Source organism: Myodes glareolus, chromosome 10 (genome assembly GCF_982192425.1).
Source record: "Myodes glareolus chromosome 10, mMyoGla1.1, whole genome shotgun sequence".
NCBI classification, from domain to species: Eukaryota; Metazoa; Chordata; class Mammalia; order Rodentia; family Cricetidae; genus Myodes; species Myodes glareolus.
The window spans coordinates 45,382,784-45,407,909 of record NC_142035.1 but is presented as its reverse complement, the minus strand read 5'-3'; the positions used below and the strand labels follow the sequence as shown (position 1 = coordinate 45,407,909).

Genomic DNA, 25,126 nt, shown 5'->3' with positions numbered 1-25,126 from the left:
GTTGTAGGTGAGCCAGCCCTGAGGGTATGAGGGCAGGAGAAATGGTCCCTCACCCACTAGTCAGCCATGTGGTGGTATGTAGCGCCTGCACTACAGGACAGTATGCGAGCTGGTATGCGAACCGGGAACTAAGCTAGAGACTTAAACACACACACACACACACACACACACACACACACACACACACACAGGCAGAGACACAGGGACACGGGTCATTCTTGATACAAAAATGCCAAGTTTATTGTGCTCCAGGGAAGCTTATATAGGGATCCTTAACTGATAGCCACGCCCCAGCTCTCGACCTCACCAGAGCCCACTCCCCGTCATCCGGGTCTCGTACTCAGAGCAGCTGCAGGCACAGGCAAACAAATTGTTTTGCTCAGTTCCACTCCAGCAGGCAAAGGGGCTGAGGCAGGCAAAGAAAGTCAAGGAGCCACGGGTCTGCAGCCCCCAATGGTGGTATAGGTGAGGAAAAGCTGCCTGCCCCCCACTTGTTGCCTGAGGTCACACGAGAGTAGGAGAATTAGCCTGGCACCTCACTGCTGTGGTACACAGGAGAGCAGACCCTTCACCCTGCCAAGGCAGCACACTAGAGCTAACCTTGTTTGGGATGCAGGTGAGCCAGCCCTAAGGGCTTGAGAACAGGAGAGTTGGTCTCACTGTCCCATGCCCTCTCCTCCGAGTACAGCAATGGGGAGAGAGGGCCCTGCCCCTTTGCCTGGGCAAGACAGTGGAGCTGGCTCTGGTGGTATCTGTGGGGGAGCCAGACCCATGGGGCCGAGAGCAAGAAAACTGGCCCCGCTCCTTGTTGCAGGCTGGGTGGGCTGGAGAGCTCACCAAGACAGTGCTGGAGAGCTCATCCCAGGGGTGACAATGGAGGAGAGCTGGTGGGCTGGCCAGCCCAGCTACCACCCAGGCCCAGAACCAGGGCCATACATTGGCCCACCTGAACATCCACCATATCTATGAACTTTTGGAACAGGTGAAGGGGACAAACTTATGCATCCAAAACTGCAGAATCCCCAGGACACAGGACAAACAACAGGATATCCAAGGGGAGATCTAGTGAGAGCCTATTATCAATAACCTTGAGCCAGACCCAGTGACTCCTAGCAAGAACACTTGAAGACGAAAGGGCCTTGGGTGAACTGCGTAACTCAACAGGCCACACTACAGCTTCCACAAGATTCTTCTTTTGTTGTTGCTTATTTTGTTTTGTTGGTTTTCCTTTGTTTTGTTTGTTCATTTGTTTTGGGGAGAGAGGGGATGGGGGTGGGAGGTGGGTAGGATTGGGAAGCATGATGAGAAATCTGCAAAGAATCAATAAAAGTAAACAACAACGAAAAGTTTACTTAGACCCCCCCCCCCAAAATGAACTCTCAACATTAAGCTCCACCTGCCATGACTACCTACTTGCAACCTCTCAGCCGTGACAGATTCTTGGCCCCTCTGGAACCACAAGCTAAATAAACCTTTCTTTCTGTAAGTTGCCTTGGTCCTGATGTTTTGTCGAAGTAATAGAAAAGTGACAAATGCAGCTGCCGTGGCCTTGGAGTATAGAAGACCCTACCCATGATTCACAGGGAAGAGGGATGGGGGGGGGGGGCAAGCCTGGGGGCTGCCCCGCCTCAGCTCTCCCTACAGTTTCTAACTTTGAGACGCTGAGACTAGAGACACAGGGACTGCTGGAGCATCCGGGATGGCGAGCCCACAGAGATGTCAAATAAAAAGATGTCAAAGTGCTTAGGGAGGAAATTAGATGTTTATTCTGCTCTACTATAGTTGCTTATGTGGTTATTGTTGTTTCATAGTAGCCTTAGTAAGAGGGGTTTTGCTCTAGCTCTGTTCATCACTTTTTCCATATCTCCTCTTACAAAATAGTTCAAACGTCCTCACGATTGTTTTTATACCAAATTGTTAAAAAAAAATACATCGTCTTTTTTTTTTTCTCCCAAGACAGGGTTTCTTTGTGTAGGCTTGGCTGTCCTAGAACTAGCTCTGTAGATGAGGTCAGTATTGAACTCACAGAGATCAACCTGCCTCTGCCTCCCGAGTACTGGGATTAAAGGTGTGCACCACTACTGCTCAGCATTCTATTCATTTTAAAAAAAATATACTAGAGCTGTTTTGAATGAAAATACTAGGGTATATATTTGTATATGCTGATTGACAAACTTATCTCAGTGTCTGCATAGTGTAGGCTAAGAACACTGGGGCCGTTTAATTACTTAGGACAATACTCATCCACATGTTTGACTTTTGTAGCTTTTTAAGCAGGATCTAGGGGAGGGCTTTCAAATGCTTACTCCAATTCTCTTGGGCATATATTTGATGAAACTAGGGCTATATGTTAGTATGTTGAAAACATGCTTGAATAACTTAGTCACTCCGAAGTGTATAGCGTGTTTCATACTCGGGTCTAACTAGGATATGCTTGCTTTCTGCAGCATGGTATTTGTGCTGCAACCTGTTCTGGAGACAGAGATGGATTCAAACAATTTTTTCTTACAATAGAAATAAACACTGTTTGTGGGTTCAATTTTGCCTCCTCTCCAAACTCTTGTAACCCCAGCATTTGGAGAGAGAGACAGAAGGGTCTGAGTTTGAGGCCAGTATGGGTTGCAAGTAAGACCACGTCTAGACTTTGGGAAATGTACAACTTGTGGTTGTTTTAGGTATTAGATCACAATTTCTGCATGCAGATGTTTGACTGGAAAAAAGAAGCTGGGATAATTGCAGGTCTGGAGCCTCAGCAGGTGGTCAAAGGCTGGCCTGTTGTTTCATTTGGCTGCTAGAGGTTAATCCAAGGCCTCAAATGTGTCTGATTTTGATGTTGGGGATAAACCCAAGACCTTGTGCATGGGTAAGTCACTACCACTGAGTTACTTCCTCAGCCCTGGCCGGGTTTTTGAAGGCCACCAGGTCAGTGCCATAGAACTGCCTGTGTGGCCTCCAGCGCTGCCTCCAGAGACACACAGAGAGCACGAGGGTGCTAACCAGTAACAGGCCACTGGAGGTACACAGTCCCCAGAAGATGACCACAGAGCTGGGCTTGGTTGTGAAGGAAGCACATGACCTCTTCCAGCCTGAGATCTGCGGCTGGCTCAGGCCAGCCCTGTTGGCTGCCTGTACACACACATAGTAGGTAGTGCTTGGTGACAGCTTGTACAGTGGGTGCTGCCGGGCTGTAGCATAGATGTCCATTACTGACTGATTCCCAGATCCTCCTTCTGCCAAGTAGCTGATCTGGTACCGGTGCACCACTGAGTTGGGGGCACACCAGTGAACGAGCATTGATGTGTCGGTCATCTCTGAAACCCCCTGCAGCTTGGGAGGGTCTGGGATGCTGTCTTCCCCACTGAGGCCAGGGCAGCGGCATCTGAAGCGCCTCTGCAACTCTGCACATGGGGTCTGCAGATGCTTGCAGGGGTGGTAATCGCAAGAGACATCCTGGTGAGGGGCTGCCACCTGTTGCTGAGTCTCCTCCTCTTCCTCACTGTTGTCATCTAACAGCAAGACTGGGATCTCGTCTTGCGGAGGATGTGTGCGGAGAACCCCGGTGGTGGCTTGTGTCCTCTGGTTGGTCTGAGAGACTCTCCTGGGGTTTGGTGAAGTAGGCCAGGGCCCAAGGTGTTTGCCAGGCAGTGTGGTGGAGGCAGGTGAGATACCGGGCTCAGGGATATGTGTGGGAATATGTTCTGCCCCGGTGCCGGCAGCACCAGGCCAAGCCCTGGAGGGGCTGTGAACAGTCACAGAGTCAGCAGTGGCCTGGGTAGCTTCCTCTGAAGTATTGCTATGCACCTGTGACCCTTGTGTAAGAGAAGCCACGGTGTGGGAAGAGACCTTAGTGATATTTTGCTGGCTTCCTCCAGGCTGAGCGGACAGGGTCGTGCTCTGTCCAGTGGAAGGCCCCTGTGTCCGCGGTGCAGAAACTGGATGATCAAAGTGGGGCGGGTTTGAAGCCAGGAGGGTGGTGCTTTGGTCTGACCTGCACACGGTAGACAGCTGGGTGAGGGAGAGAGAGCCAGAGAAGGGGCCCTCGGCTCCTGGAGCCGGCTCACACATGGTATCTAGTGCCCTGGAGGGAAAATTAATCATTAGGAGATACTTGATTTCAGGGTTTTAAACCCTCAATGTGGGGATCTCCTTTGCCAACACATATCTACCAGGCATCACCTAGTAACATTATTTTATTGACCCAGGAAACCTTTGAAGGAAGTTCCTACCATCCCTTCTGGGCAGAGAAGGAAACCGGAGGGAGGTGCTAACTGCCCAAGATGCCATAGCTAGCCAATGGCAGAGCATAAACCTGGGAGCACTGTGCAGTAGGAACTGTCATCCCCACAGAGTGCGACAGTCATACCTACAATAGGAAATAGAATAAAGCTGTACTTTTTGCTTCAGCGTGTGCTCACAACATCCTTTTTACCGACATAGGGAGGCCCTGATTGTCAAGGGATTTGGTGCATCTTAGAAAAAAAAAAGCTCTTCTAAGCTAAGAGATGCCATTAGAATTTGTTTCCTGCCCTTGAGAAAGTTCTGTAAGCATACTGGGCTTAGGCTGAATGGCCAAGAGCAGGAAGCTAGGCCATCTTGGGGAGGGGCCTAGTGGTTAAGAGCGCAGATGAAGATAGAGACGGATACTGCCTCCTTCAATAGCCGCATGAATTTATCAAGTGCCTCACTAGGTTGGGCTCCATTCCTTTGTCTGTAAAAGGCAGAAATGGTACAGCTGGTTTTCCTTTCCCTACAGGGCATGCAGACTACATTTCCCAGTCTCCTTTGCAGTTAGCTGTGCCCCATCCACTAACTGTTGGCCAATCAATATGAGTGGAACTGGGGAGCACCATCTGGCAGCTTCGTCCATTTAAAAACTCCCAAGTCAGTTTTCCCATGTTCTTTGCTTTTTCTGGCTGGCCGGAGTAGAAGTAGAGCCCCCATCCCCCCTGTCTGACTACACTGGGGTGAATGCCCACGTGGTGTATGGGTAAGACATGAGCTGGGACAACTCCAACTCTGGAAGGCTGAGCTCACCTCACAGCCATCCGTTTGGTAAATGTGTTACCTGTATAAGACCGTTTTGTTTGCATCCTCGAGAAGCCAAGCCAGTTCACAGCTGCAAGTGAGAGGGTTGCCAAAGAGGCCGACAGATAAGGCCTGGGAGGAATTCACAATCCAAGGACCAAAAGAGCTCAAGTTGCAGCTGAAATGACACACACACACACATACACACACACACACACACACACACACACACCAGTTAAGTCATGCTTTTAGGTTCCATTTGAACAATTAGGTTCACAATGTTCCCACAAGGGCTGGAGAGATGACCCAGGGGTTAAGAGCACTGACTGCTCTTCTAGAGGATCTGGGTTCAGTTCTCAGCACCCGCATGGTGGCTGACAACCAGCTATAACTCCAGTTCCAGAGGTTCTCACATCTGGCTTCCATGGGCACTGCACACACGGTACAGACATAGATTCAGGCAACGCAAACATGCGCGTGAAATAAAAATAATTAAATCTTTTAAAAAAGATTTTTATTTATTTTTTATGTATATGAGTGTTCTATCTGCCTGTATTCCTTTATACTGAAAGAGCTCTTCAGTTCCCACTATAAATGGCTGTGAGTCACCATGTGGTTGCTGAGAATTGAACTTAAGCCCTCTAGAAGAGCAGCCAGTGTTCTTAACGCCATCTCTCCAGCCCTCAATAACTAAACCTTAAAGAAAAAGAAGTGTTCCTAAGAGTCATAGCAGGATTGTGGAAAAACAATCTGCCAATGATAGAACTCTGAGTAGAGCCCAAAATGAGTTTAGACCTCCTATTTTGCCAACCAAAGAAGTCATTATTAACTCATTGAACAGAGAAAGTACCCAATGCCAAGTGCTTTTATCAAAAGTCTGTGATAATGAATGTGTTAGTAAATACAAATCACTACGCAAAAAGTAGATAGTAGATATGATTGTTAAAGGTGGGTGCTGGGGATTGAACCCAGGGCCTCACATATACTAGGCAAACATTTTACCACCCTTAATCCAAAACTCTTAGTGAAAACACCCCTGAGGAAGCTGAGAGACCTAGGGAGTGGGATGAATCTAGGACGAAGGTTCTGTTTAATTCCAGGAAAGAATGGGGTAGGGGTAGATCCAGGAGTGGGTTTGCCATTGCTGAGTATGGTGGACTATTTGTAAGAATGGCCATAGGTTCTCTCATCTCTGTAGGCAAGTACCTTTGCAATGTGATTGCATCTCTCCCCATCCAAAGCTAATCTGTAGTTCTCTACCCCTTGAAACATGGTGGCTGACTTAGGCTAGGAGGATATTAGCAAATTGAATGTAACCAGAAATAAGAAAACAACTGAGTGCTAGAACTGGACCATAGCTGATGGCACAATGCCAATACTTATACCATGCCTCACTTAGTGCCCAGTAGCCCTTGTTAAGTGGAGGATGGCACCAACACGTAGAAGCTTACAAATGCCTTGGTTTCATTCACAGATTCTTGGGGTGCCTTGGTAGTTGCTGGTGTGGGCAGGCTCTCCTGGACCAGGTGATGTAGGACTACCTCACCTATAGAGAGCCTCAAGTGGGTGTGTGGGCTCTCCATGCACCTCTTACCACCTGGGAGGTCAGCCTAGAGCATCACTTGGCGGTCGGGGCTCCAAGAGAAAGAGAAAAGAGACCCGGCTCAAGGCTTTCTTCTTTCTGTCTACATTTGCTAATACAACACTGGCTTAAAGTCACCATGCTCCAAGCGTCAAGCTTTTGATGGGTGAAGATGAGCAATCACAGACAGGAACGGGGGAATGGGGTGGTGGAGAATTACTCTAGGCATATTTACAGTTTCTTATCCCTAACAATGGCAGATCCACTCTTGGCTGTCTCTCCCGTTTCTTCCTTGGAGTCTGACAGAATGTTTGAACTGGGCTCTTCACATCTTCTGAGCTCCTTGACTCTTAGATTTTCCTTCCCTGCTCTTCACAGTTACAATTCATCATGGGCAGCATGAGCTGTACAGAGCTATGGCTCCCTCACGCCCTTCCTACAGAAGCCTCCCTTCCCCAGCCTGAGGGTCCACTACCACTACCTGCTTTATAACACAGCACAGGGTGTGTGCCTCTGCTGTGACTCACGATGGCTTGTTCTATTGGCAGTCACCTGCTTCCTACACTAAAACTGTGGCCTTGTTGAAAGATGGGGCCATATTATCATCATTACTGTCATGACCACCATCTTCAGCATCGGCAGCTTCACTACCACCATTATTACCATACAGTCATCATCGCTACTGTCATTGCTGTCACCATCACCAGCATCCTCTCCACCAGTTAGTATTAACATTTGTGTGAGAGAGAATGGGGCAGGGATGTGCCTATCAATGTGAACGTGGGAATGTGTATCCATGGATGTGCCTGTGGATGTCAGAGGTTGGCGTCAGAATGTCGTCCTCAATTGCTGTCCACCTTATTTTTTGAAGCACAGTCTCTGCACTGAACCTGAAGTTGGCCATTTGGCTGAGGCTGGTCAGCACATTGCGGGGGGGCACCTGTTTCTGCACCCCAGTATGCTGCTGTTATAGATGTGCACTGCCATGCCTGGAACACTAGAGATTGGAACTAGGTCTTTATGCTTGCATAGTAAGCACCTTTCTCCCTAAGCCACCTCTCTATTCCCTTCTTCTATTTTCTAGACACCTCCTATACTCCAGAAATGAATTTAAGGCCTCCCATTTGCTTTTTCCAAGTGAAAAGCCCCAAAGGGAGAACCAGTGTTATATTTATGTATCACTTTATATAATTTTCCAATGTTTCATTCTTTTTACTTTGAATTTTTGTATTTCTATCAAGCTCAAAGGCATCATAACCACAAAATGTTTTCCCTCCACACCATGTGTGCTTAGTATCTGGTTACTGAATGAAGGACAAGTATTTACTCTTAAGGAAAAGCAGTTTCATCTTTGGCACCTGCACTGGGCAAAAGAGAACTAAACAGACACACTCCTAGGCTACCCTGGAATTGCTAGCCACAGCACCACCTTTATCCATCATGTGGCAAGCCCTGTAGCACCTCTAAGACACCATCTTCGTGCAGGTCTTTGTCCCCTGGACAATGCCAGGCCCAGGTGGGTCAGGGAACACAGAACCTCATGCAGAACTAAGGTGCAATGCTGCTACTTTAAATCCTTTACAAACGGCCAATGACACAGAACAGACTGTTAAATAACTGGTATTTCCAGCAGGGCTGTTTTAGGCTTAGGGTCAACAGAAACCATACAGGCTGAGAGCACTGAGTCAGGGGCTGGCTGAGGTGCTCAGATCCCAAAGAGAATTGCTCTACACCCTGTTCAAGACAAGGGATGCCAAGGGGGTTACTGGCTCATTGTCCATCTGTAAACTTGATCAAAGAGGGGAGAAGAGACTGGACACTGGTCTGGAAGTTCCTCTAACCCCATCCCTACCAAAAGGGAGAAAAGAGGATGCTTCTATGACAAATGACAAGTCCCAGATGTGGGCCACACTGAACAGAGGTGGCCTGGGGTCCTCTTAAGTGTTCTGCTACTCTGAGAAGTCAAGCCAATGGCTGCTACTAGAAGAAGAGGGCCAAGCCCAGATCCTACTGCATGGTAAACCTTCCTACTCTGCCTCCTTCCCTCCCAGCCCCACTCATACCCTGGGACGGACTGAAATGGCATCATTGGGGGAACGAAGGGGCTTCCAGTAGAGAGAAGACCCAACATCCTTGTCTCCTCATTGCTAGCTATTAAGCTGCGGAAACACCTGCTTAAAATACCCCGGGGAAGATGGGGGAGAACAGAAGCCCAGAGAGGATTTGGAAGGGCGGTGACAGAAGCAGTAAAGACTGGTATGGCATATAAAATTCAATACAGTATAATGGGCAAAATCAGTCCTGTGACTGAGCTGGGCTTAGAATCACTTACTTCTGCAGCAGAAGGACTTGTAGACAAGGTGTGTCTTGAAAGATCTCTGTGTTGACAGAAGTAAGCGCTGGGGATTCTTGACAATCCAGGTGTTGCAGGTTGGGAGTCTTCTTGAAAATGTCTCCCTCTAGTGCCTTTAGCCTGGGCATCTTTCTCAGGTAGAGGGACTTGAGCTGTGGCAAGTCTCTGATCCACCCAGACTCAACTGGAATCAAAGGGAGTTATCCTTACAGCAAGGCGCAGAACCCCAGAGGACAGAGACATGAGCGACCGGAGGAGGCCACAGGTATAACTAACCCTGGAAAGGCCCTTTCTCGGCGAGGCCTAATCCTTTCTTACAAGTTAGCCAAAAACATAGAGAAGCATGGCTGACCCAAGGCCACACAGCTATAAGTGGGTACCTGGGATATTATCTCCAAGCCTGGTGCTGTCACAACCTCAGGTTAAACTCCACATGCAAAATAGCTAGACCTCGCTCTCATGCCTCCTAAGAGCCTTCGAGGAGCATAAGAAAGGAGCGGGGCGCATGGTTGGAGGAGACCCCAGGAACTCAATTTTGTTGTCTACCAATATATGGAGAATATCCCCCCCCTTTTAAAATTTCTTGTTCTCTCTAGCCCCTTGCCACTCACCCTTCCTCACACCACTGTGGTGAACAAGGGGTTATAGACATGTAAAGTGTTTTTTTTGTTGTTGTTGTTTGTTTGTTTTTTGTTTTTCTCAAGACAGGGTTTCTCTGTAGCTTTGATGCCTTGATTTCTGTCCTGGAACTAGCTCTTGTAAACCAGGCTGGCCTCGAATTCAGAGATCTGCCTGTCTCCTCCTCCTGAGGGCTGGGATTAAAGGCATGCGCTGCGATAGCTCGACACGTAAAGTGTTTTCAAAGAACAATCAAAGCATGCCTGTGAATCTAAGGCACCTCCCTCCAACACCCGGTTGGAAGAATCCAACACCTGTAGAAACAATTGAGGGAAAAAAAAAATCAATGGATTCTTCTTTGGCACGCTTGGGGCAAAGCTCATGTATATGTTCATGAGCCCCAATGCCACCTCACCACCCCACAGCTTCCAGCCAGCCAGAAAACAGTGGCTAAGGTGTTAAGCTCTGCTGGTGGAATGCTTGGGTTTGGATTTAGGGACATTAGCCGCTAGACCTGTGAGACTTTGGTCAAGTCATTCCGCCATTCTGTGCCTTAGTTTCCTCATATGTAACCAGGAGATTGTCAACAGTTCTGCGACTGTGTGGCACTTCGGGGTCACACGGTTGGTTTCTGGGTCCACCTCTGGAAGAATGCAGCCCTGACTTCCAGCCGCCCCCATGCCCCCAGAGGCGCATACACCGCGCATAGCCCTCATACCACACTCACCTCTCTCAAGGCGCGTGCCGCTCAGGTCCAAGACTTCCAGCGCCGCCAGGGGCCCGCCGTCCTCCCGGGCGAATGCCTCGTGGGCGATGCGCCCCAACTCGCTGCAGGAGAGGTTGAGCAGTCGCAGCTCCGGGAAGCATGCGAAGGTCCGTGACTGTAGCGCCTTCAGTGGGTTCCCGGCCAGCATCAGCGAGCGCAGGTTGCGCACCGGGGGCCCGGAGCAGGGGGGCAGCGCGGCCAGTAGGTTGTAGCTGAGGTCGAGCTCGGTGAGCTCGGCCGGCATGCCGTGGTCCCAGTGCAGCGTGGAAATGCGGTTATGGTTCAGGGTGAGCACGCGCAGCTCGGGCAGGCGACTGAACTCCGGCCCGCCGAAGGCTTGCAGCAGGTTGTGACTGCCGTCGAGGCTGCGCAGCGTGTGAGGCAGGCAGCTGGGCAAGCGCTCCAGGCTTTGGTTTGCCAGGGTCAGGCTCGTGGCTCCCGTGGAGGGGAGCCCCTGGCAGGGCGAGTCGGTGGCGTGGCTGTTGTGGTTGTCCCAGGGTCCCAGATGAGTGAGTCGGAAGAGGGGGATTGTCTCCTGGGAAAGTCCCGCCAGGCTCTGGCTCCGCAACATCAGCAGTGGGAGCAGTGGCTGCAGAAGCAGCAGCAGCGTCCACTGCATGTCGAGTCTCTAGGGAAAGACCGCCCATGACTTCAGAGGAGGCCGCTGAACGGAAGGCAAAAGTGTGTCCCTGGATGTTCCTGTAGTGTGTGTGTGTGTGTGTGTGTGTGTGTGTGTGTGTGTGTGTGAGAGAGAGAGAGAGAGAGAGAGAGATAGAGAGAGAGAGAGAGAGAAGCCCACCCCACCCCCTTTCTACCCCCACCTCGTACTGTCAGCGTGCAGGAGGAAACCACCTTTTCCCTCCATCCCTGGTGCAGGACCCATGCACACTTGCTTGTCCTGGCAATGCCTTTCCATGCCTGCCCTGACTCTTCCAGGAACCCCCATGCTTCCTTGTCCCTCTTCTATGAGTTTTTGAGAGAAGGCTGTTTGTTCTCTTTTCCTCTGTAAACCCCCCAGGTTATACAGCTGCACCCTAATTGTGAATGCCCCCGGGTTAAACTTTAGCGGAGATTAAATGGGAGTCAAGACAGATTTAGTCATACCTAGACTGGACCAATTTTTCCTCTTTAGAAGTGCCCAGCTACATCCTACTTTGCCCAAAGTGAGTTCTGGAGTCCCTCTCTTGGGAGGGAGCTCAGGGCTGCCTGCAGAAGAAGACAGGAGCCCTAGACAGTTACAAGACTTGGACCCTTGAATCAAGCGTTTCCTGGTCCTGCTACCTGTGCTTCCTCTGGCCGCAGTAGCCTGAGGCAGCTCTGGTGGCTATGGGCTGACTTGGGAATGGCAAAGTGGCTTTTAAGCCGGCCCTGGGCAAGAAGTCACTGCCTGATCGCCAATGTTACTGTAGATTCTTGCCATGGCTTCCCGCTGAACACCCATCTCTGAGTCACTATCAAGGCTCCAAGGGAAAGGTAGGGATTTGAAGTGATGAGAAAATTGCTGGGACGTAAGGCCAGGGGCGGATGCCTGCAGTGTGTGTGTCTTACTTACCTGGAAGCTGTCCCTGTGGTATGTGGCACCCCTTCACGATCCTCAAACTTTTGAATTTTGCAGGAACCAATGCCTTCTGACTGTGACTCTGAATGTCAGAGGGAAAACCTCTGGTTCCCTGCTGCCCCTCCTTCAGCTCGTCCAGGAGGAGCCTGAGATATTCCAGCCCTGAAGCCCCTCCTTCTCCACCAAGACTTTTCTGGTTTTTATTCCTCTCTTTCCCGCCTCAGGCTTTTTCCTCCACAGACCTGGCACCGTCACCCACACCTACAGTCCTCCCATCCTTCCCACCTCGTCTTTCCTTACTTCACTCTTCCCAAGCTTGAGAAAAGGAGCCAGCGGCAAGGGCTGGTGCCCAGGGAGGCAGCCCTGCCCCCACCCAGGAATCTTATTCTCTCTTCCAGGTGGTTGGAGCTGGGAGAGAAAGAAGCTGTTTTTCCTCAGGGAGGGGTAGTTTCCCAGAGTGGCTTGCAGAGACTCACAGAGAAGTGACCACAGCCCTGCAGAGGAATCTTCAAACTGTACCTAGCTCAAGCCGTGTGCAAAAGCCAGCAAGCCGAGTGATTGTTCTGAGACCCAGTTCACTGACAACCTGTGTTTGATACTGAGACATGACAATAAATACAGAGACCAGAAATGCAGAAAGGACATTCCTGCCCCATGCTGGATCCCACTTGTCAAAGCTTGCAGGTGCCCCCAGAGGACAAGGTGACACAGCTTTGTTTGGGGCACCTGTTTGGAGCAGACAGCGCTGTTCTCCCATCCAGCTCCTGCACCCTTCCCCATCCTCCCAGGCCTATCAGAAGTGTGAGAGCAGGTTGGGCTGTTAGCCCCAATTCTCTGTCTGCAGACCCTGGGACCAGAGCTTCCTGTTTTCCCTCCTGTCACTGCTTATCTGGGCAGCTCTGAGCAGTCCCAGGCACCTCGCAAACTGGTCCGATGGGATTACTAGTCCCTGGCGGCTTCCTTTGAGGTCTTCAAGCAATGTCTCAAAGATGTGTGTTGTAGTCTAGGGCCAGCTGAGGCGTTGCTGATCAGAAGCATTCCTCCTCTGCCTAAGGCAGGTCCAGAGAGGGAACTATCCAGGAGTCTGGGTCCTGACCCCGGTGATGGGAACATTGCACTGTGGAAGCAGAGGGAAAGCAGGGGAGTTATGAGTTCAGCTGGAGACATCAGATAAGAAAGAGGAGAACCCACTTAAACGTAAGTTCTAACAGGCCACAGGAGGAAGGGCATTTATAGACCTGGATGGACTGTAAAATATGATGAGAAACCATGTTGGGGACACGCCCCTGTGCACTAGTTGGGAGGGGGAGGGAGAGCTGTTGGCCCTGAGATCATCACCATGTGCTTTCCTGGAGCTCAGACCAGACCCTCTTAACCAACCTAACCTGATGGCCCTCTTAACCTGCTGTGTTGCTTGCTGCCTGCTTGGTCAGCTGGCCAGAGCTGGCCTGCCTATGCTGATTGCGCTGCTTAAGTGGGAACCTCTGGGTGGCTCTGTTGCTTCAGCAGATAGGGCCTGGTGTTATCCAACTGTGTCTCTGTGCCAGGGATGTCAGTCCCTGTTTGGGTTTGTTTAGGATTTTTATGGATTGGGCTAGCCTTGCCCTTGTGTAATGCTTTCTGCCTCTCATCACCGCCTACCGCTTTACACTAAGTACTTCCCGTCGTTAGACCCCAGGTCCACAAGTGTTCTCCCACTGAATCTTCTTACGGTGCTGACTACTATCCGCAGTTCCCAAGGTTGACTGGGCTCTGGAGTAGATTATGGGTGCGCTGTATGCATCACTGTGTTTAGATATTTCAGCTGATTCTAGTATTTGATGCTGTTGCTATATTCCTTTTTGTTTCTTTCTCTTTTTTCTTTTCTTCTTCTTCTTCTTCTTCTTCTTCTTTTTCTTCTTCTCCTCCTCCTCCTCTTCCTCCTCCTCCTCCTCCTCCTTCTTCAACAGGGTTTCTCTGTGTAACAGTCCTAGCTGTCCTGTAAATAGCTCTGTAGACCATGCTGACCTCAAACTCACAGAGATCTGCCTGCCTCTGCCTCCTGAGTGCTGGGATTAAAAGTATGCTCCACCACCACCACCCAGGTGTTATATTCCTTTTAAAGATAATCTTTCTTTGATATTTAAATAAATACATATCACTTAAGATGCTAAAACATGTTGAAAATTTCCTTTTGTCAATGAACTAACTTCATGAGCACTGTAGGCTTGAAGGTGACTACAATATGGAACCCCTGGGCATCTCTCAGGGACACCAAAGAACCCTTTGGCAGTCCTTTCTCCTCTTCTAACATTTGAAAGTACAGGAAAAGATGGCATAAATGTTTTACTTCACCAGAAAGGATGCTAGAATTCTGTGACAAAGTCTTGGGACCAAGAAATTCATGATTTTCAAATCCCTACCACATCCTTTCCCCAACGTGGTGCCTCCTGAACTATTCCCCTACTGGGGTGTCTCCCCTTTGACCAACTCAGTCTCGTAGCAACTTCCTCTATACCTGGAGTTTCCCTCAGGAGACCTTTAACTCAGGACTTGGGTGCAGGGTTCTGACTGCTGTTGCAGCACCCAGACATACCTGGCTTTCCCTGAGCATGGATGGAGCCACTCCAAGGAGGCCCACTTGCCATGGGTGAATGCCGAGAGCATCAACCCTAGCTCCTTGCTCTAAGTTGTATTAATATCCTTCCTGGGTGCTCATTCCCAAGTGGTACTGCCTGCGTGCCACAGATGACTGATAGCGTACCTCTATCTGTAAGACTGAATGTCCTGAGAACTAGCTACATTGGCAGCTCAAGAGTGTAGGGCAGAATCTGGCACCTGGAGAAAATACTTGACAAATGAACAGGCAAAGGCATGCCAGGATCGTGGTGGGTCCCGGTGTTGAGATTGCTAAGGAGAGGTAGAGACTGGGGAGGAAACTGAAGCAGAAATAGAAAATGGAATCACCATGGGGCTGGAGAGCTTGCTCAGTGGTTAAGAGCACGTACTGTTCTCGCAGAGGAACTGGGTTTGGCTCCTCATGTCCGTATGATGCCTCAAGACCATAACTCTACTTCCAAGGGATCTGTTGCCTTCTTCTGACCTTTCTGGGTTCCTCCATGCAAAGGATGCACATACATACACTTAGGCACACACATGGACACACATACACACACTTAGCCACATACATAGATCAAATATATATATTTTTAATAAACAATAGACCTAGATCAAATATTTTTAACGAAACTTAAATCAAGGATTTTGCAAACCCAGGTTCCCAACACATTCTAGCGGTTCAGGGTGGGGGAATTTCTCCCGGAAGATTATGTGATTACAGGGTTAGAAACACATGGCCCTGGGGAAACAAACAAAAAAAAGTAATTATACTTTTTCTCTGGTGGTGTGTAAAAGTCAGGGTCAAAGATCATTGCTTTGAGAGAGGGCTTGCCCATTTGTCTGACCCTCCCTGCACCCTGCCCGTTTTAGAGGTAGAAAACAGTTCCAGAGAGGACAAAGATGTGGCTGAGGTCACAGAGGTGTGAGTTTCTGGTTAGTAAGGAGAAGTGTGACCTCCCTCTCATAAATCTCCCAGGCCGTTTGCTCGCAGTCCACTAGGTCTCTCCGCCCTGGTGTAGGAGTGACAACCTGACCTACACAGACGGTTCGGTCACTCACCTCCTGAATGCCAAGCACTGGGGAGAGAGAGCTCTGGGTTTTGACCTGTGCGGTTTCGTCCCGTTCCCAGGAGTGTCAGAACATATACCTTAGATACGGGTTGCCCAGAGATCTCCCAAGGGGGGTCTTGTCTGTCTGTGTTCACAGCTCTGGCAGCCTGGTTGATAGGGACTGGCCAGGTGACTGCTCAGCTGATGGGTCAGCCTGGCTTTCCGGATGTCAGCTGACTCTGTTGCGGACTTCCCCTCCAGTTGCCGGCGCTGGAATGTCCAAGAGCAAAGCTTCATTCTTCTCTGACACCTGAGATAAGCTGCTGGGACGGGAGGGTGAGTGTGGGAGGACGTGGTACCAGGTTGTCAAGTCTCCGGAAAGGGCCTGCTCTCATGGAATGGTATGCGGCACCAAGGCTGCAAGAGCTCACGGCATCCCTGTGAACTCACTGACGACCTGCCAGAGAGGAGGTGGTCTTAAGGAATAAGACAGTGGCAGTCGAAAGCCAGGCTTAACTACTCAGTGTCTGTGAGACTTCAACACAGGGATCTGTGGGAGGCTTGGCAGGGAAAAACACACCACTTAAAAACAAATCCATCATGGAAAAGATGCAGACCGAACCGAGGAGCCAGGCACAAATGTGTCCCATTCTTTTGTGTGTAGACATAAGAAGTGAGATGAAGACATAGGCTGTATTATAGACCGATTTCTGGAGTTCTCCACAGCTAGGGATACTCTAGATAGCAAAGAACTTTAAAGTGGGACGTAGGATGTGAACTGTCATCTTAGAGCGGCTCCCACCTTACCAAGGACAATGTAAATTCTGCCTATTCCACATAGCATTTATCAAACAGATCAGCTGGTTTATCAACTTCAGTGTGCAATGCCAGCATCTGCCTTGGGTTCCCACATATAAAATGAATTCCGGGAGCTGAGTAAGACTTGGACCCGGCCCCGCAGCAGAAGACAGAAGCCCCCACATGTAATGTGAGCACACATGGCCAGATCTGAAGGAGTTGAGCCGTGAGCTGTTTCCAGCTTGCTTACTGCTCATCCCTATATCTGGCAGGACTCATGCATGATACATGTTCTGTGAGTTGGGCATCAAAGGCCCCCAAAGACCCCAAAGGCTTGGTCCCTTGTCCCTGGCACTTCTGGGAGGTATTTGGAAACTTTAAGGGGTAGGGATTACTGGTAGGAAGTTGTCTTATCATAAATGCAGTCTTGAAGGAGATATTGAAACCCTGTTCTTCTTCTTTCTTTGCTTCCTAGTCACTGGAAAGTAAGCGGGTTTGTCCTGCTACCTGGTACCGCTGTAATGTACTGCCTTATATAGTCCCCCAAATGACAGGCAATCTACCATGGGCTGAAGCCTACGAAACTGTGTGCTAAAACAAATCTTCCTCCTTGTAAGATGGTTGATTGTCTCGGGTTTTGTTACAATAACAGAAAGCTGAACAACACACTTATTTAAGTGTTATTTACTGATTACGTTTATTGATTATTCTGTACCCTTCTATTTCTGATTAGTTATATTTCTTTATCTGGCATGTTTTGGAGAAGAGGCAATCAAAATTGAGTGTGTTTAGATTTCTAGTATATTCAGGAAAGTCCTTTCAAAATAAAAGAACTCAAATCACACAAACCAAACAATGATTTGTAACCCTAAGGAACGTGGGTACTGCTTGTCACCACGGTCTACAGCAACTTGCATGTGTAATAAACATGTTAAACAGCATTTTGTTGAATAAGGTTCAATGACACATACAGTGTAGCGGGTGACCTTACTGGGGTGACAGGAAATGAAGAAAAGACACACATACAGAAAAGCTGGGGTGGGGAGGATTCTGTGTTCTGATGCAGGTGCACCAGCATCAGTCCAGACACTCAGCAAGTTCAGCACCAACACGGAGTGGGGACAGGGATGAGCTAATCTTGGTAGAAGGCCTTCTTAGGAGGTTTCTGTAGGAGCAGTCTCAGGTTGTAGTAATCTGGGAGGAGGAAGCTGTTGCGGTTGGTAGTTCTGTACACAATGTCAATATTCCAGAAGGATGAGGATGTTGCATTTGATACTCTTTGCACACATCGGTTTGGGTTAAAGGACAATTGTTCATCAACATTTGTACGGGGAAGGGAGAAGGCTTTGCCTCGACCAGGGGTCTTGGGCATTGGGGTTATGGACATGGCTGTGCCCGTGTCAAATAATGCACATTCACTCAGGAATACATCTGCTCCCCACAACAAGGAAAGTCACGTTGCCCAGTAAGCAGTAAATAGGTGTTTAAATTCATCACTTGCCATGGAAATATGCATTTACGACATTATGAGACACTATGTCCATCACACTGGCCAACAATGGGGGAAAAAAGCAAATACAAGACATAGAAAACCAATACCAAGTATTGCCAAGGATACAGAGCAAAAAGAATCTTCATGGACTGTTCATGGGAATGCCATATGATATCATACATGCACCCTGTTACTCAGAAATTATGCCCCTGCTACATCCACGGCTGTCTCGCCAGTGTAGCAGAAATGCTGACTAGGCAGGCAAATATTGCCGGAGGATAGGGATCTGCGCTCCTTGGAGTTGAGTCCCTGGCTGCCCCATGGCAATCAGTTGTGGTGTAATGTCACCTGAGTCGCCATTTGTACTGACTCGACCTGGCTGTCCTTGGAGCCATATGTCTGTCTTTTCCCTTGTCTGTGTGTTCTTTGTGATTCTTGCATATTGCTAACAGATCAGACTATTCCAGGCAGTTGCGGATACAAACAAAACTGCTGAGGACATTTTTGAAATCTGCTCCACTATTAATTAAAACCTTAAAAAAAAAATAGCCAGTTCTGGGAATTGCCAGAATCATCATTAGGACAATTCCTTGATGATGTGGAACAAAAGGAGTTAATTTTACTAAGAAAAACCTTAGAAGCTTTAGGCATTTGCCTGAGAAATATGTACAGTTGTAAATAGAAGGCCTATGAAACCTTTCTTGTGGGAAGAAAAAGACCTAACCTAAGCTGACAATATCTGAGCCTGAGAATTGAGAAGGGAGGAGAGTTGAAGTTAGTGATATAAAGTAAACTTCAGAGAGATTCAAGACTATGTATTAGAAATTTCCTAGCAGAAAGCTTTCCCAGGGAGATAGTAGCCTTTTTCTTTCTCACCCAGGCACACAAGGTCACTTAGCTCAAACCAACCAGCCACCTGCAAGCTGATAAAGATGGTCTAGCTCAAGGGCAGTGATCTCTATGAAGGCAAGAGGAGAGAGTTTGTTTTGTAAAGTGTGAGAGAGCAGAAGTCCTTGTGCCCAAGTCAAAGCATCTTCAAAGATTCTTTTTGTAAACTGTTTTATGCTGTTCTTTTCTGTTTTATGATTTGATGATGTATGCCTTTGCCAAGTTCTTTGATTGTAAAAAAGAAATATATAATCCTGCACTGAAGTAAGTAAATCACAGCAGCATTTTCAAAATTACATTGAGAGTGACTGTCTGTCAATTTCCTCTGCCGTATCCTGATTTCTCCTGTGCCTTCGCCCTGATTCCCTTACGGTCTGAGTGGCTCCCCTGAGCCGGTCCGTAGCATACCCTTAGTTTTATCCTTGAGAGAAGGAATGCTTATTACAGCTTCATTTGTAAATGCCCAAACTGGGAACAACCTAGAAGGCTTTTAAATATGAAAATTAATTAATAAAGTTTAGTGTATACATACAATGAGCTGGTGCAGAGCCACAAAAGAGAAAAAAAATTATGCTACTCTCAAAACCACATACGACTCTCCATGGCTTTGCTTTGTTTGAAGTTAGGTACACAGAGTACATCTATGTTCCCATTTATATGAAGTTCAAGAAAATGATGGCTGTGTGTAGTGGTATACACCTTTAATCCCAGCACTTAGAGGCAGAGACAGGAGGATCTCAAAGTTCAATGCCAGCCTGGCCTATAAAGTGAGTTCCAGGTAAGCTAGGGTCATAGCGAGACTCTGTATCAAAAAAGGAATTGATGTTTAAAGAGATAGTTAGCTCTGAAGAGCCTCTGAGGTGGAGGATCCAGTATGGGCAGAGGACTGAATGTATGATAGGCATGGTGTGTGGAGGGAATTCAGTGTGGTAGGAAGACAACAGGGGGCTGGAGGGAGCAGAGTCGGAAGGTTATATGTGGTCATTTTGTGAAAGGCTTTGCATTAATTCATCTTTGGTGCATTTTCACGTCTCACATTCTCCTTTGTCTGACTGTGTGGTAGGATGGTACCTCCTAACCCTCATAGTTGAGTAAGAACATTTCTCCCAGCTTTGCTTTACCAATAATTATAGAACGTGGCATGTTTCCAGGTATCAGAGTCAATTGTTGCTGTGTGATCCTTGTTAGTGGAGGGGGTTGTCTGTCTTCCCTTTGGCACAACTATTGATTTGCCTGTCTGTCTATTATCTATCTATCTATCTATCTATCTATCTATCTATCTATCTATCTATCTATCTTTCTATCTATCTATCTTCTGTCTGTGATGGTGGCTGCTTTATCTGCCCAGCTACACAGGTCTCTAGGAACTCCCTCTGGCCTGAACACTTGTATGTAGTGTGAGAAATGAGCGAATTACCATGAACTCGACTGTTTAGACAGTCGCATGCCTTGGGTATGGTGTTGGGCTCAGTTCAAGACTTTGAATGTCTTTTCTATACTCAGTAGCTGTTCTGAATGCTAGAGCCGACACTGTCCTTCTCTGCTGACAGTAAGCAAATGAACAAGGTGTTTCCTGATTTCTGTGAGCATTATAAAGGGAATAACCAGGGGACTGAATGTAAAGACACTGGGAAGGAGAGTGATGATGGCCATCAGGAGGCATTGTTTCTTTGGAACGGAGGCCCTGGAGGAGATAGAGCTACGTCACGTAGAGGGTCACAGGCATGTTCTATGGGATGGTGAGGAAGATCCTTCTGTGCCTGAGTCACAGATCTTTGTGGCTAGCAGATAGTGAGTGAAGAGAGAAGTAGGCAGGGATGCTATCATAGGAGTAAGATGCACAGGACATACATCAGGTGTTCAAAGGCCAAAGATTGCCATGGTGATTGAAGGAAAGAGCAAAGGTAGAAATGTTACATTGAAAGCATGTTATGAACGTCATGGGTCAACATGCTGCTGCTGGCCCGGGAGGAATGACAGCAAAGTGAACACAAATAGTCTTGAGTGTTGGCAATTAGAATGAACAAGAGCTGTTAATAGTTTGGAATTGAGTGTGGTGGGCTGAATAATAGTCTGACAGATGTTTATTGCTTACTTCCAGAAGGGGTGTTACCTTATTTAGCAAAGAGAGCATGACACCATCTCCAGTGGCAAGTCTTATAGAGGCATTTTCTCACCTGAGTCCCTCTTCCCAAATGACTCTAGATTATGTTAAGTTGACATAAAACTAGTCAACACTACACCTAAAGCACTTTCATCAATTCCAACAAACCCTGCATCCATTAAACAATAGCTCCCTCTGCCCCTTCTACCAAGCTCCTAATAGCTTCTTCTGTATTTTTTTTTCTTTCAATGGCCTATTTAAAGTACTTCATGTAAATGGAATGATACACAGTGTCCTCTGTTCCTGAATTATTTCATTAAACACAAAATTTCAAGGCCTGCTCACATTAGAATGTGTATTAAAATTTAATTCCCTTTTGCGAGTGGATAGCATTGCTTGTTATTTTAAGCAACCAAATCTGTGTAATTCTTTACAGTTGCCATGGGAAACTAATTGATGTGATGAGGGAGAAGAAGGTGTCAAGATGACTTGGTGTTTGGCGGAGAGTTGAACAGACCTAAACAGGAATCTACAAACACAGCAGATTAGGAGCAGGCTCCGTTCTCGGCCATGTTAAATTTCAAATGGCTGTTCTGCCTTCAAAGGACATGCTGAGGAGGCAACTGGCTGTGTAACTCTGGAATTCTCCCTTGTGCTGGGGAGTTAGTTGCATTTGGGAGGGAGGCATCAGCAGATAAATGATTCTTAGGGGAAATTGATGGGTTGTGTTTACCCAAGGAATGTGTGTGTGTGAAGAGAAGAGGAAAAGGTCAAACCAGCATTGAAAGCAGAATAAGCCAGAGCGGCTGGGAAGGAGCAGTTAGGGAGGTGGCCGAAAACTCGGGGAAACCTGACTCAGGAAATTGAGAACACTTTCACCTAGAAAAGCATGGCCAGTAAGTTTTTAAGCAAACAGAAGGTCAGAGAGGGTGTTGGATTCCCCTGGGACTGGAGTTACAGATGGCTGTGAGCTGCAGTATAGGTGTTAGGAATTGAACCCTGGTCCTTTGGAAGAACAGCCAGTGCTCTTAACCACTGAACCAATTCCCCAGCCCCACTGGGGCAAGTTCTGCTATGAGATGTACAAGAAGATGGGACAACATACAGTTTTGAGGTGGAAGATACTATGGTTACTTCTGGCTAACCAGACCCCAAACCTTAATATCTTTAGACAAGTCCTTGTAGTCTGTTCCATGATTTTCTGGTGAAGAATTTGGTCAGAGCTTGGCTACGTGGCCATTTACTTCAGGGAGTGTTGGATGAAGTCATAGGTAAGATTCAGCTTTGAATGGGCTGCCCTTGAGAACTCAGGTGATTTCACACACTGTTCTGAGATGGCTAGAAGGTCTGTTCTATTGGGTCAGGCTGGGACTTCCTAGGAGAATGTTCAGCCAATTAGACATGGCACATGGTCTATTGTCATCTATGTCTGGAAGTTGCCTGATGTTACTTCTGCCGTGTTCTGTGGTCAGTTCAACCACAAGCCCACCAGGATCTCTTAGGAAATGGTATAATCCCACCTCTTCATGGGAACACTGTTAAATAATTTACAGCGATGATTAATACCCCTACCGAGGCAGAATACATTTACAGGCTGGATGGGAATGTGCCAGGAAGCTGGGAAAAATCAGTCACACTTAGGAGAGAGAAACTTGCAGGAGTGAAGCCCTTCAGAAGCCTTAAGGGGACACTCAGAAGGCTAGAGATGGGTACTCTTCTCACTGAGACAAGAGGGAAGAAAGTCATAGAGAGGGCAGACACAGGGGCAGGATGATGCCACGCCACACTGCTCAACAGACAAAACGTCCAAATGACACTGGCTGAGGTCACTTGATGAGAGTGGAGATGGGAAGAAGGCATGGCACGGAAACTCAGGGCTGGGAGACCAGATTTTTTTTTTTTAAAGCAGATTTAAATAGGGATGGCATTCTGTCATTACTGAAAATAACATCAATTAGAAATACATAATTACTAATCCCCAATAATGTATTGGTAATCCTGCAACTTTATTGCTAATTATTGATTTCCTAAAATCTTTACAGAACCTGTGAGAGATAGCCCATATTCTAGGAGTTGCTGCTAAGTGGTTGTCAGCTTGACACAAACTAGAGTCTCCTGGGAAGAGGGACCCTAAACCGAGGAATTGATTCCATCAGATTGGCCTATGGCACACAGAGGAATTGATTCCATCAGATTGGCCTATGGCACACAGAGAAATTGATTCCATCAGATTGACCTATGGCACACAGGCACAAAGACATAGACACACACATGAATTTTTTTTTAAAAAAAATTAAGAATCATTAAAAGTTGCTCATTTAAATGCATGAGAATTTTGCCTGTATATTATAGGACCCAGCCATGATAAGCTCAATGGGAACAGACCACCTAAAGGAAGTTCTTAATTTCAACCATTATCACCTGCCAGTGTAGGACCCAGCCATGAGAAACTTAATGGAGGCCTGAGTCTCAGTAGTTTACCCTGAGGCAATACCTGGTTGCCGGGAGAACCTCAAACTGAGATTATCCAGCACCACCCAAAAACAGACCATCCAAAGGAAATGCCTAACGTTCCAACCTTTGTAGATAGGATCACCTGCCAGCTCACATTCACCAGGACACCCCTAGACAAATGTCAGCCAATCAGGGGTCCTGAACCTTAGAAATCCCTCACCCCCATCTTTACTACTATAAAAATCCAACTCTAACTGAGCTTGGGGCTTTCCGATTATTCCAATACATTGGACCCACGGAGAGACCGAGTTTGCAAACTTGTATAAAATAAAGGCTCTTTGCTTTTACATATGGGACTTGGTCTCCTTTTTGGTTTTTGGGGAACTTTGCGGATCTGGGTATAATATGCATGTGTGTGTGTGTGTGTGTGTGTGTGTGTGTGTGTGTGTGTGTACCACGGCTATACATGTGTGACTGATGTGTATAGAGGTTAGAAGAGGACATCAGATCTCCTGGATCAGTATGTGGGCGTTAGGAACTAAACTCAGGTCTTCTTTTTTTTTTTTTAACTATATACTAACTAAAATGTTTTACTGCTCATAAATAATATATGCACATAAACAAAAGATGTCAGTTTCCCAGAGCATGAGTCCCCAGGAGGATTTCCCCACTTGAGACTACACATGCTCATGTAAGGTTAACTCAGGTCTTCTGAAACAGTGTCAAATGCCCTTAACCACTGAGCATCTGTGGTCACAATAAAAATTCTTTTTAAATGAGTCTGGCATTGCTTCTCAACCCTTTGACTAAGATCAACTGTAGTATCCATTCTAATCAGTTTAAAAAAAAATCAGGCAAGAATTACTCTTCAGAAATTTACTTTATAGGCAATATCTTTTTGCAAGTGATGCAAAACTATGCTTGTAACTTTTTTATTACATGTATTTATTTATGTGAGATGGGAAGTAGGACACTATGGTATGTACATGGAAATCAGAGGACACCTTTTAGGGATCAGACTCAGGTCATCAGACTTAGTGACAAGCACCCACTGAGCCATCCTGCTGACTATGTACTTGTAATTGTTGCTCTGAAATTTCTTTCATGAGGTTATCACACATACGTACAGAGATTTTTCTTTAATCACCCATTAAAACTGCTTTATCATAATCTCACTTCTCACCTTTATCTTGGGTATTTCCAAAGACTGGGTCGTCATGGGACTAATGTGGTTTTGCTGACGGTGAGGACATTCTAACAGTAGATAAGACCTTGCTGAGGATTCCCAAGGGGAATTCCAAGAATGTTTTGGGCAGCACCAGTGTAAAAGTTCACAGGGTTCATAGCATTGCGTGATTGTCACGAGTGGGCTCTGATCTCCACACCAGCAGCACACTGGGGGCCCACTGACTGTGTACGGGACCCTTGGTGGCTGTTCACTGAGTTTCTATCTATTCAGCTCACCAAGCAAGAAATTTCAGGTTCAAGCTTGACTCTTTCCCTTCGTTGAGCTAATTCACGGGGTCAGTGTTAGAACAACCAGGAGTGTGTTGAGTCGTAGGTTCAAGAAAACCTACTTAATAAGGTCAGGAATTCATGGCCGTATAACGAAGCCCCTAGAAATAGCCTCTCTCCCTCGCCAGTCAAAACTGGCAGAAATGAATGGCATTACAAACGTACAAGCAGGTGCGAGCTACTGTTTTCCCTTCAGCCGTTCCGTGTTGCCACAGGAGTTTTCTGTGTGAGAGGTGTGTTGTCTCAGCGTTTGTCTCATTTTTGTGTGGATTGGTCACCACCCCTCTGGCAGCAGGTGACTCCAAGGCTTCCAGCATTGCATCCAA

At 47.4% G+C, this 25,126-nt stretch overlaps 1 protein-coding gene across 6 annotated transcripts; it reads right to left on the bottom strand.

The window, feature by feature from the left end:
• Positions 1 to 215: 215 nt before the first annotated feature.
• On the bottom strand, positions 216 to 15,789 carry Lrrn4 (leucine rich repeat neuronal 4). 6 transcript variants are annotated; one of them, XM_085696765.2, is made up of 6 exons: positions 15,648 to 15,789; positions 11,897 to 13,019; positions 10,306 to 10,972; positions 8,940 to 9,144; positions 5,066 to 5,203; positions 216 to 4,078 (listed from the first exon to the last, which is right to left on the bottom strand). In XM_085696765.2, the coding sequence occupies exons 3-6, from the start codon at positions 10,961 to 10,963 to the stop codon at positions 2,872 to 2,874; spliced, it is 2,208 nt and encodes a 735-aa protein (XP_085552891.2). In that variant the 5' UTR covers positions 10,964 to 10,972; positions 11,897 to 13,019; positions 15,648 to 15,789; the 3' UTR covers positions 216 to 2,871. The 6 variants fall into 6 exon arrangements, with proteins under 6 accessions (XP_085552891.2, XP_048311365.3, XP_048311360.3 ...); XM_048455408.3 differs by having other exon boundaries at positions 216 to 3,988; positions 15,560 to 15,760; XM_048455403.3 differs by having other exon boundaries at positions 15,560 to 15,757.
• Positions 15,790 to 25,126: the final 9,337 nt, after the last annotated feature.

Excerpts from the sequence above, each read along its gene's own strand:
- Lrrn4 (XM_085696765.2), bottom strand. The coding sequence starts at position 10,963 with ATGCAGTGGACGCTGCTGCTGCTTCTGCAGCCACTGCTCCCACTGCTG. Across the intron at positions 9,145-10,305 it reads CGGCACGCGCCTTGAGAGAG|TTGAGTCTGGGTGGATCAGA; the intron begins GTGAGTGTGGTA and ends CTTTGATTCCAG. Across the intron at positions 5,204-8,939 it reads CAAGTCCTTCTGCTGCAGAA|CTGCAACTTGAGCTCTTTTG; the intron begins GTAAGTGATTCT and ends GTGTCATTTCAG.